The sequence below is a fragment of the Eulemur rufifrons genome, chromosome 10 (genome assembly GCF_041146395.1).
Source record: "Eulemur rufifrons isolate Redbay chromosome 10, OSU_ERuf_1, whole genome shotgun sequence".
Taxonomy (NCBI): domain Eukaryota; kingdom Metazoa; phylum Chordata; class Mammalia; order Primates; family Lemuridae; genus Eulemur; species Eulemur rufifrons.
The window spans coordinates 16,370,837-16,381,971 of NC_090992.1; the positions used below are offsets into that span (position 1 = coordinate 16,370,837).

The 11,135-nt window shown below is 43.6% G+C and overlaps 1 protein-coding gene across 1 annotated transcript in view; it reads right to left on the reverse strand.

Annotated features, from left to right (window-relative positions):
- The window catches only part of DOCK2 (dedicator of cytokinesis 2), a 389,839-nt gene extending 386,789 nt beyond the window's left edge, over window positions 1-3,050 (reverse strand). The window contains exon 1 of the mRNA XM_069484225.1: window positions 2,955-3,050. Coding sequence (XP_069340326.1) covers window positions 2,955-2,997 — 43 coding nt within the window. The 5' untranslated portion in view covers window positions 2,998-3,050. The remainder of the gene's footprint in view (window positions 1-2,954) is intronic.
- Between the last annotated feature and the right edge of the window lie 8,085 nt (window positions 3,051-11,135).

An 11,135-nucleotide genomic window follows, 5' to 3' on the forward strand; every position in this document is an offset into this window, starting at 1 on the left:
CCCACACAAATCTGCCTGGCAGGCCCAGCTTCAGGGTAAATAAACCTATCTCAGGACCCCTGGGTTGAAGCCCTCATTATAGTCCCCAAATACCATGTCAGACACCACAGATTATCTGTTGTGAACTTGTGTTCCTCCCAAAACTCACATGTTGCAGTCCCAACCCCCAGTACCTCAGAATGTAACCATGGTTAAAGATAAGTGCATATTTGGAGATAAAGAGGTGATTAAGTTAAAATTACGCCTTTAGAGTGGGGTCCTGATCCAATATGACTAGTGTCCCTATAAGAAGAGGAAGAGACACCAAGGGTGTGCCTGCACAGAGGGACTGTGATGTGAAGAGGCAGCAAGACAGCCATCTGCAAACCAAGGAAAAGGAGAAACCAACCCCGCTGGCCGCCTTGGACCTCTTGCCTCTAGAACTGTGAGAATATAATTTCTGTTGTTGAAGCCACCCAGCCTGTGGTATTTTGTTATGGCTGCCTTGGAAAACTAATGCATCATCCCCAATATCCTTCCTCCCCTCGTTCCTTAGGAATAGAACTCCTCATTTTTAGCTGGGTCCATGGCGGCCTACATTACAAACTACATTTCCTAGCTTCCCTTGCAGCTATGTTCAGTCATATGATTACGCTTTAGCCAATAGGATATAATAAGAAATATCGAGTGTGCCTTCATTTAAGTATCCTTAAAGGGAAAAGCCACAATCTTCTGGTTCCCTTCACCCTTCTTGCTAGCTGGAAGGTGGACCTGATGGCTGAAGCTTAAGCAGCCGGTGTGGTACAGGAGGCAAGAAGCCACACGCCAAGGAAGCAGTGGAAGACATAGAACGAGCCTCCCTTCCACCTCTTCATAGACCACTTCTGGGCTTTCTTTGTGAGAGAGAAATAAACTTGTAGCTTGGTTAAACCACTATCTTGGAGGTTTTTTGTCACCCATAGTCACACTTAATCCTAACTGGTACTGTTAGTTTCTCTTTCTGCCTCCTCCTTTTCAGCCCTTCCCTCTGCCCTCCAAGGAGAAAGCTCTCTTCACTGACAAAAGCCTCAGGCAGAGAAGATAAATCTGGTAAAGGGCAAAGGGCAATGTTGTTTATAAATGGCCTCCTGCCAGATTAACTAACCAGTCAGTAGACAGGTAAAACTATTACCCACATCCCTTCTACTCTAAGCACAATCCCTGTCCCTCCAATTAATTATACTAACTTGTTACAGGTGACACTCCTCAAAACCTCCAGAGCTGACAGAAGGAAATCCAAATTTGCTAGTTTGGCACTCAAAGACCTTCAGAATCTGGCCATAATCTAGCTCTTCATGTTCTTTTTCACTACAAACAATACTAAAACCAAAACGGACTATGCATTGTTGGACCCACATGCAACATGCTTTCCAGCTTCCTGCTTTTATCCACTATGTTCCCCTTCTGATGCCTTCCTGGTGCAGTGCAAAGGGCCTGGGGTCTGGAGACAATCGAATTTAAGGCCCAGCTCCATTACTTCCAAGTTATGTGAACTCTGGGACTTGGTTTCCTCATCTATAAAATGGGAATAATAATACACTGCCTCACATGGATGGTTCTGAAGTCAGACAACGATACTGCATGAGAATGGGTCTGGTAAACCATAAAATACTACAATCTTATAAGGCATGGCTGTCCTGAACTTGACATTAGGGTGAGTTGCTCTATGTCTCTCTTGGTTCTACAACTACTAGGTAAGCCCCTTGACCTCAGCCACTAATTCTCAGAGAGCCAGCATACTACTAAGTGCTTTACACACATTACCCCTCATGACAATCTCATGAGACCTGTGTTATTAGTATATTTGCACTTCATAGATGAAGAAACAGGCTCAGATTTGAACTCAGTTCTGACTTCACAGTCCAAGCTTCTATCCTTACACATGACTCCTCAAGAGCATTGGCTGTACCCCTCCTCGCTTTGCAAACCACCTCCCCCAGGATATGAATTACCATTGGTTCTCCGGATGAGGACCATTCATATTAAAGTGCCCCACGTATCTCGTGCCCAGTAAGTGAATGGATGTTGTTCTCTCCAGAGTGGTGATTCTCAAACAGTGGCCTGGGGACGCCCTGCATCTAATCATGCTCGGCACTTGGGCTGTCGAACCCTCCGCCTGCTAACTCTTCATCTCTGGGGCGGTGTCAGGTATATGCCTGGGTAGCAAGCTCCAGGGTGATTTTTAAATTGACACTTAAGTTTGAAAACCGCAGTGAGTCTACGGGGATTGCACCACTGATGCCACTTAGTAGAAAGAGTCGCAGTACCTGCCGCCTCCCTTCCTCCAGCCACCACTTCCGCTGAGCATGAGGCAGAGGCCTCTGGGAGTTTAGATGGCTGAAGCTGTTAAGACTAGCTTCTTGGTTGGTTATTCCCAGATAACCTGGTGGGACGGTCTCTGGGGCCGAGGGAAGGATCCCACCCTCCAGCCCCGTGCCCCAAGTTTGCACTGGCTCTGGATGCTCTGCCAAAGCAGGGGTCAGCTGACCCAGGAAGAACAGGCAGGGGAAGCCGGCAGATGGGCGTCCTCTGGAGAGGGATGCGGGGAGGCACGGTGGGCCGGCCAAGGCTGAGCGGGAGGACAGAGTGGGGCTCCCTCTGTGAGGCCCAATCATCAATGGGGCGATGGAGTCCATGAGCCTGCTTGCCAAGCCCTTGGCCTGACCCCATCTCGGATCGCTTAAGATTTCCAAGAGGGGGCGGCCTGAGACGGGCGGGAGGGCGAGGGCGGGCGCAGCCTGCCGGTGGGGTGCCCACCTTCCTCGCGCCGATGCCTCCCCTTGCCCGATCTGGGCCGCCCGCTGCAGGGGCCGCTGCGCCCTCTGACCCTCAGCCAGCGCGCCCTGCCCGCGCCGCCAGAAGCCACAGCATCTTCTGCGTGCGGCTCTCCCGCCACCTGTCCTCCTCCCTGCTGCGGACCCCGCGCCAGCACCTACCCACGCCGTGCCGCTCCTTGTCAGTTTTGCGCCAGGGGGCCATGGCTGGGCCGGGGGCCTCGCGTCCTCTCGTGGGGAAGCCGGCAGGGGGTGGCTGGGCGCTCTGCCGGGCCCCACTTCCTTCCTCTTTTCAAACTCCCTCTCAGGGCCCGCCCTCCCCGGGGCGCCCCGCTCCCTCCTCCTCCCCCTCCCGTTGGGCCGGGGCACACTAGAAAGCCGGTGGCTGGAAGGCCCTCCCCCAAGACCTGGAGGCCACCCCCAACTTGTCTCCTCTCCAAGCAAGCGGGCAGAGGCCGGGCAGGTACCCAGAGGACCACGGCAAGTGCAGTGAGTGTCCCTGACTCCCGAGCCCAGCGACTGACTGAGCTGACCGCTCCCCAACTCCCCTTAGCATCAGCTTTGGGGTCAGATCTGGGCTCAAACCCCACACCAGGACAAATTACTTCATTTCTCTAAGCTTCGCTTTTCTCATCTGTAAAATGAGATACTGGTACCTACTTCATAGGATTATTGTACGCATCAGAGAAGACAAGGTACACAGCAGGTGACATGTAAGAGTTAAGTATTTACCTAGAGGAAAGTCATCTGTAGTTTTTATCCTTTTGGTGCCCTAGACTCATTGGAAAATCTGATCAAAGCTGGAGAAACTCTCTTCTGAAAATACATAGGCCCACTATTGACCAACAGCGCCAGGAGGTCAAGGGTGCTCTCACAGCTGGCAGCAGTGGACCCTAGGAAAGAGTCCTGGAGGTAGGCTAAGGGACCCATTTCCCCACAAATTCTCATTTTTTCTCTTGAAACAGATTCTATCCAGAAACAATGTATTTTTGATCCACAGTGATAAGGCTGAATTTGAGTCTTCCTGTATTTTCTGTGTTTATTCATAACTCTCACTACCCCTTTCTGCCTTATGCTAGAGAATCATTAAGATCCATTAGGCAATATCACAGCTGACAGGCAGCAAAAAAAATTACTAATTTTGTTTTTTCTGAAATTATTTTCTTTTCAGTTTTCTAGCAGCACAAATCAGGTGATGTCTTTCACAGGGACACCAGAGGACCAGAGCCAGTAGTATATGTATGTATATAAAGAAATTTATTGGCTCCAGGCTCAGAGACTCATGCCTTTTGGGAGGCCAAGGCAGCATTTTGGGAGGCTAGGGCAGGAGGATTGCTTGAGCCCAGGAGTTCAAGACCAGCCTCGGCAACATAGTGAGATCCCATCTCTGAAAAAGAGAGAGAGAGAGAGAGAGAGATCACAAGGAATTGGCTTACGTTATTGTGGGGCAGCCTATGCAAGACTGAAATCCTTAGACCAGGCAGTCAAGGAGGGCAGGATGGAAATGCCCAGACAGGAGCTATCCACTGGCAGAATTTCTTCTTTTTCAAGGAACCTCAGTTCTACTCTTAAGGCATGACACCTGATTGGATCAGGCCCACCCAGATTATTGAGGATAATCTCCTTTACTTAAGATAACCATCATAGATGCAAATTACATCCACAAAGTACTTCACAGCAACATCTAGATGCATATTAAATTGAATAACTGGGAACTATAGCCTTGCCAAGTTAACTATCAAAACGAACCATCACAATAGTATCACAAATTGAGATTATACATCAGAAGCTGGGGAACATCTTCTCTAAAGACCCAGATAGTAAATATTTTAGTCTTTGTAATCCAAGAGGCAAAATCAAGGGTACTATGTAGATACTTATACAACAAGAGAAAACAATCTTCCGCAATTTTTTATTGATAAAATTCAAAATGTGATATGAGTGAGTATATGCTTTTGTAATATAGGTTTAGTACTGAGAAAAATACATATGGGGGACAAGATAATATTTTACTTTATTGGAGTTCAAAATTAGTGTTCCCTGTCATCAAAATTAATTGCAAGTATTCATCTGTTAATGCTGATGTGACAGGATATTTAGCTTCTGTTTATGACAAAAATTTACAAAATGGACAATGGTTAAGTCCAAAAAGGCTTTATGAAATTCACCTTTGATACTACTGGTTCAATAATGTATAATAGATTGAAATATTTCCCACAAAGTACCTTATGATGAATATTATAATAAGTAATCATCGGCTTTAAACATCTTATATTTTCACAGGCTTCCTAAATTTGCCCCAAAAGCCCTTTTCTGCTCCACAGATATTTTTAACACAAACAGTTGTAACACATCTTAGCAGATTCCACCTCAGGTTGTACTGAATTAGTATTTCTTTATGTTCTTTGAAAATAATATTTCCCATAGTTTTTCCAATACAGTCTATTCATAGAAGCTAATTAATTCATTCACTTCAAACTCAGTATTGACTCCTCAAATAAAAAACAATTGAGCTGTATCAGTAACATTTGTCAATTTATCAAGAACCAAGGAAAACCACTAGACCTCATTTCTAAATTAACTATCAATGTTGCTCCCAATGTCCTCAACTCTTCAAGAAAACAACTGTCGTGAAAAGGCTTTTAGTCTTAAACTAATTTATTTTCATTGGCCATATTTCATCTGCTGCTATAATCAAACATGATTTAATTAGCTCATTATCAATAAATATCTTTCCTTGCTTGACTAATAAATGAGACACTCAGAAGAAACCTATTTGGTTGTAGTCTCATTTTTATTTTTATAAAGAAATTGTGCTGTGATGAGTAGTCTGTTTTAAATTTTCTAATTTTTCTAGCCATTGCTTTCCTATGAGTGGGGAATATTGTGATGATTGCTAAATCTGTTATATTGCATTCTTTTACGACAATCGTAGTATCACTGCATAATTAACACAATGATTTCCCATCTGTCTTAGTTTTATGCTGCTTTAACAGAATATCACAGACCGTGTAATTTATAATGAACAGAAATTTATTTGGCTCATGGTTCTTGAGGCCAAGAAGTCCAATATAAAGGTACTGGCATCTGGTGAGGGCCTTCTTGCTGTGTCACCACGTGGCAGAGGATGAGAGGTCAAGATCAAGAGAGCAAGAGGGACCAAACTCACTTTTATAACAAACCCTCTATGACTCCCTCTGTAACTAACCCACTTCCACAATAATGGCATTAATCCATTCATGCAGAGCCTTCATGATCTAATCACCTCTTATTTGGCCCCACCTCCCAACACTGTTTCCTTGGGATGAAGTTTCCAACATACAAACTTTGGGGGTAGCATTCCAATCATAGTGCCACCTAATTCAATAACTAATTAATACACACTCCACTGTGCCTTAAAATCATGACATTTGGAGCCTCACTATTCTCTTCTTTTTTCTTTTTTCTTCAGGTTTTTTTTTTTTTTTGCCAGATTCTATTTTTTATTTTTTGACAAGGTAGTTATAGCACTGATAATTAGAAAGGCCATGTTACTGTACAATGATATGCATGGCACTTGAAACACTGTGGAGTTGTAACCTCATCTTTGAGATTTGTAGTTTGCTGAACAGCGATGCAAAGCAGTGAGTGCACCATGTACAGTCTTTGTTGCAAGTACCCTGCCATTGTAGGATGAAAGCTGCTATAGATGACGCATAAATGAATGAACATGGCTGTGTTTCCATAAAATAGAAATTGCAGTTTATACAATTTTCACACATTATGAAATATTGTTCTTCCTTTGATTTTTTCAACATTTAAAAATGTAAGAACTAGGTCTAAGTGTGGTGGCTCACACCTGTAATCCCAACACTTTGGGAAACCGAGCCAGGAGGATCACTTAAGGCCAGGAGCTTGCGACTACCCTGGGCAACACAGTAAGAACCTGTCTCCATAAATAAAAAAAAAAAAAAGAAAAAGTAAAAACTAGCCTTCGCTCATGGGCCATTCAAAAACATGCATCAAGCTTGATTTCATGTGTAAACCATAGTTTGCCATCCTTTGCTATACACAATTGTATTGTCTTCATAAACTCATCCAGGTAAATATACTTGTTTTTTTAATCTTAGGTTTCTGACATACAAACAGACAACTTCACATCAATAGTGTGGTAAAGTATTTGATGGGAGGCAGTGGGTGGTGATGCCAGAAGGCAAATAAGATTGCACTTGATGAGCACTAAAGATCTTTTTCTCCATTCATTTGTGACACAACCTATACTAGGAATCTCTCCTTAAATAATGTTAGGCAAACAAATTATTCAGCATATTAAAAGAGTTGAAAAAATGCTTATAGTTGAAGGAGATGAAGTTTAGAAAGTTATTTTGACTAAAGGTTAACTTTTTAATGGGTTAGCTTTTAATATAGAAATCTTTAAACTTCTCACCGATTAGGAAATGGCTTTTATGTTTCTGAGATATAGGCTTTTCATTACAGTTAACAATTCTGCAGCATCATAAAAAATGTTGGCAAGAGAGATCAATAGTCAAATATAAAAGTCTGACTAAAACCACTTAAAGAATTTACAATAATCTTGGCCACAAAATTTTATTAAACACCATCTGTCAGTTACCTGGCTATTAGGTAATGTACTCTTGATGACTATAATTTCACATGTACTCTGAGGGATGATTGTGGGGAAAAGGACATCTCCAGCCAAGATCTCTCTTGAGTCCAGACACATGTGTCTACCTGCCTCCCAGACATCCCCCCCGCCCCACCTCAATGTTTCCATGTCCAAAACCAAGCTCATCACCATAGCCACATTGTAGACCTGTCTCTCTTCTGATTGTTTCTATTCTAGGTAACAGGTGAAGTGACCGGCCTCTGTGTGCTCCAGCTGATGTGCTGGAACCCCAACTCCACCATTCATCCAACTATGTGGTTGGGAGCAAATTATTTAACCTTTCCAAACTCCATTAATTGAAAACTTGCTGCATGGCAGTCCCCAATTTAAACACTTTACATGCATTATTTCATTTAATCCTCAAAGTAGCCACCCAAGATAGGTACCATACTACCCCCATTTTTCTAATAAGCAAACTGAGACCAGCAAAGTGAGACCCCCTTACTGTAGCCATCAACCACTATGACTGCCTTTGAGCATACGGTATCATAACCCCGCATTTCACTTAGGTCAGAAACTCGACTCATCTTAACCTTCCTTGCACTCTAAATGATGATTTAAAAAACAGCTGCTGAATCTGCCCTCTCCCCCGTGCCACTACCTTGTTATGATCCTCCTCAGTTGAAACTTGGATTTGAGCTCCCTGCCTCCGGCCTTGTCTCTTTCCAATCTCTTCTCCCTGGTGCCTCTGGAACCCTTTGCCCAGGCAACTGTGGTCTCCAAAAACTCCTAGAATAAGCGAGAAAACATAAATAAAGCAGGTTTGTGATAACTTATGAGATTTTACTACCTTTGTGAAATCAAGACATTCCACAGAAAAGAGCCATGCAAAGCCTCAAGTGCAGGCCAAAGAAATCTACTCGGACTCATTTATTTTTAATTTCAGAATATTATAGGGCTAAAAATGTTTTGGTTACATAAATTGCTTTTGTGCCATTTGAGTCAAAGTTATAAGTGTGCCCATCCGCCACATGGTATGCACTGTACCTCTTGGGTGTGAATTTACCCATCCCCTCCTCCCCCGCCACCACCTGTTTGATTTCCAATAAATGCTACTTTCATAGGTGCACATAAGTGTTGATGGATTCATTCCAATTTAATGGTGAGTACATGTGTTGTCTATTTTTCCATTCTTGTGATACTTCACTTGGAAGAATAGTCTCCAGTTCCATCCAGGTTGATAACGGAGGTATCAGTTCACCATTTTTTATGGCTGAGTAGTACTCCATGGGATACATATACCACATTTTATTAATCCATTCATGTATTGATGGGCAATTGGGTTGTTTAAACATCTTTGCAATTGTGAATTGTACTGCTATAAACATTCGAGTGCAGGTGTCTTTTTTATAGAATGTCTTTTTTTCCTTTGGGTAAATACCCAGTAGTGGGATTCCTGGATCTTTGACAAAGCAACAAAAACATACATGGGGGAAAAGAATCCCTATTCAATAAATGGTACTGGGAAAATTGGATAGCCACATGTAGAAGACTGAAACACGATCTGTACCTCTCACCACTTACAAAAATCAACTCACAATGGAAAACAGACTTAAACCTAAGGCATGAAACCATAAGAATTCTAGAAGAAAATGTTGGAAAAACTCTTGTAGATATCAATCTAGGCAAAGAATTTATAAAGAAGACCCCAAAAGCAATCACAGCAACAATGAAAATAAATAAATGGAACCTGATCAAATTTAAAAGCTTCTGCACAGCCAAGGAAACAATCGTTAGAACAAATAGACAACCTACAGAATGGGAGAAAATATTTTGTATGCTATATACCTGATAAAAGGCTAACTAGAATGTATAAAGAACTCAAGCAAATCAGCAAGAAAAAAAACAAACAACCCCATTAAAAAGTGGGCAAAAGACAACAGAAACTTTTCAAAAGAAGATAAACTAATGGCCAATAAATCTGAAAAAAATGCTCAACATCTCTAATCATCAGGGAAATGAAAATCAAAACCACGATGACATATCACTTAACTCCAGTGAGAATGGCTTTTAGCAAAAAGTCCCAAAATAACAAATGTTGGCGTGGATGCAGAGAGATAGGAACACACTTACACTGCTGGTGGGACTGCAAACTAATACAACCTCTGTGGAAAGTAGTATGGAGATACCTCAAAGAACTAAAAGTACACCTACCATTTGATCCAGCAATCCTGCTATCTGGACTTGTGTTTGGGCAAATCTCAGAAATCCCTTTCCCTAAGCATCAGCAGAAGGGAAAGTTTCTGATGTCTGTCTTTTCCAGAGTCATATATTCAGGTCTGAGATTTGGCTGGAATTCACTAGCATGGCTGTAATGATTACTAAATATTGGAATATTTTCATACAGTTACTAAATAGCCATTGTCTCAAGCCCCTGGAGTGCCCTCCTCCCATTCCTGCCCTCAGAAGCCCTCATGGGGCACTACCAGTGTCATCTCGGTGCGTGTCAGCTTGTTCCCTATAGTTCGTGGGGGTGGGCCCCCTTGCACAAGTGTCCCCCCACTCCCAGCCAGAGTGCACCTGGACCCAGAGCAGGGAGAGGTCCACCTGCAGGCAGCACTGGCATGTCAGTAGGTGAATGCCGAGAGGCTTCAGGCCCAGCCTCTGGCAGTGCCCGTCGTGAGGCTGCCTGGGGGAACTGCAGCCCCCACAGCATCACTCAACATTTGTATCATCGTCTCTTCTTGTGTTACTCATAACATTCATGGCAAACAGCTTTGGTGAGTCTGTTCTGAGCAGCTCAAGTAGCCAGGAGCTAAAAGTTTTACACACCTAACTTTCACTACCAGAGAGGAGGCTAGGTCCCTATCAGGACTGCAACAGGCTCTAGGTAAGAAGGCCGTGAGTAACACACAGCAATTAGCTCCCTATGTAGATAAGTAGGCACTCAAATGATTTAGCCTTAGGGTAACAGTCAAATCTCGAAACTCAACTGTGGAGTGAGGGTTGGAGATAAGAGAGAATCAGAAGCTTCCTGGTTTACTCTATTCCTTTAATGGTTGGAGCGCCAGTTCCGTCAACCTCAACTGTAAGACTAAGATGTCAAGGTGCTGATTAATAGCTCTCAATACATCCTCCATAGCTTCCTGGTGCTATTTAAAGTCCTAAGAGCATCAGGCAGGGCCCTCATGATGAGGTCTAGTTCCCCTCCACAGCTTCATTTTCCGCCTCCTCTGCCCACCCTGTCACCACCACCAACCTGCACTACACACAGTCACCCTACATTCTTCCCAGACCACACTGTTTGCAGCCTCCTGAAAGTGCCACAGGTTCTCACATCTCTGCGGGCTCTAGTCCTTCCTGCAACAGGAATACCCCTTCCTGTTCTCCAGGCTGAGCTGTTCTGGGAAGACTTTCTTGGTGACACCCCCCACACACATCCACCCCAACTCCCCCTCCAGTGAGACAGCCCTCCTGGGTACCCACAACAGCCCACACTCATAAACTGCTGTCCTTACTCTTCAGCTGCTTGTTCTGTCTAGAAGTTCCCACGGCTCTTTCTGTAAAGCTGCTAAGTGACATCAGCCCTGCTCCTTGTCCCTGTCTGATTGGCACTGACTCATCTAGAAATGATGATATTTGACAGACACCCAGAACTTGTCATCCAAAGGCCAAATGTGGAGGTTGACTTGTTTAACAAGCATAGTTGGTTATTACAGTGTTTAATTTTTTTTTTT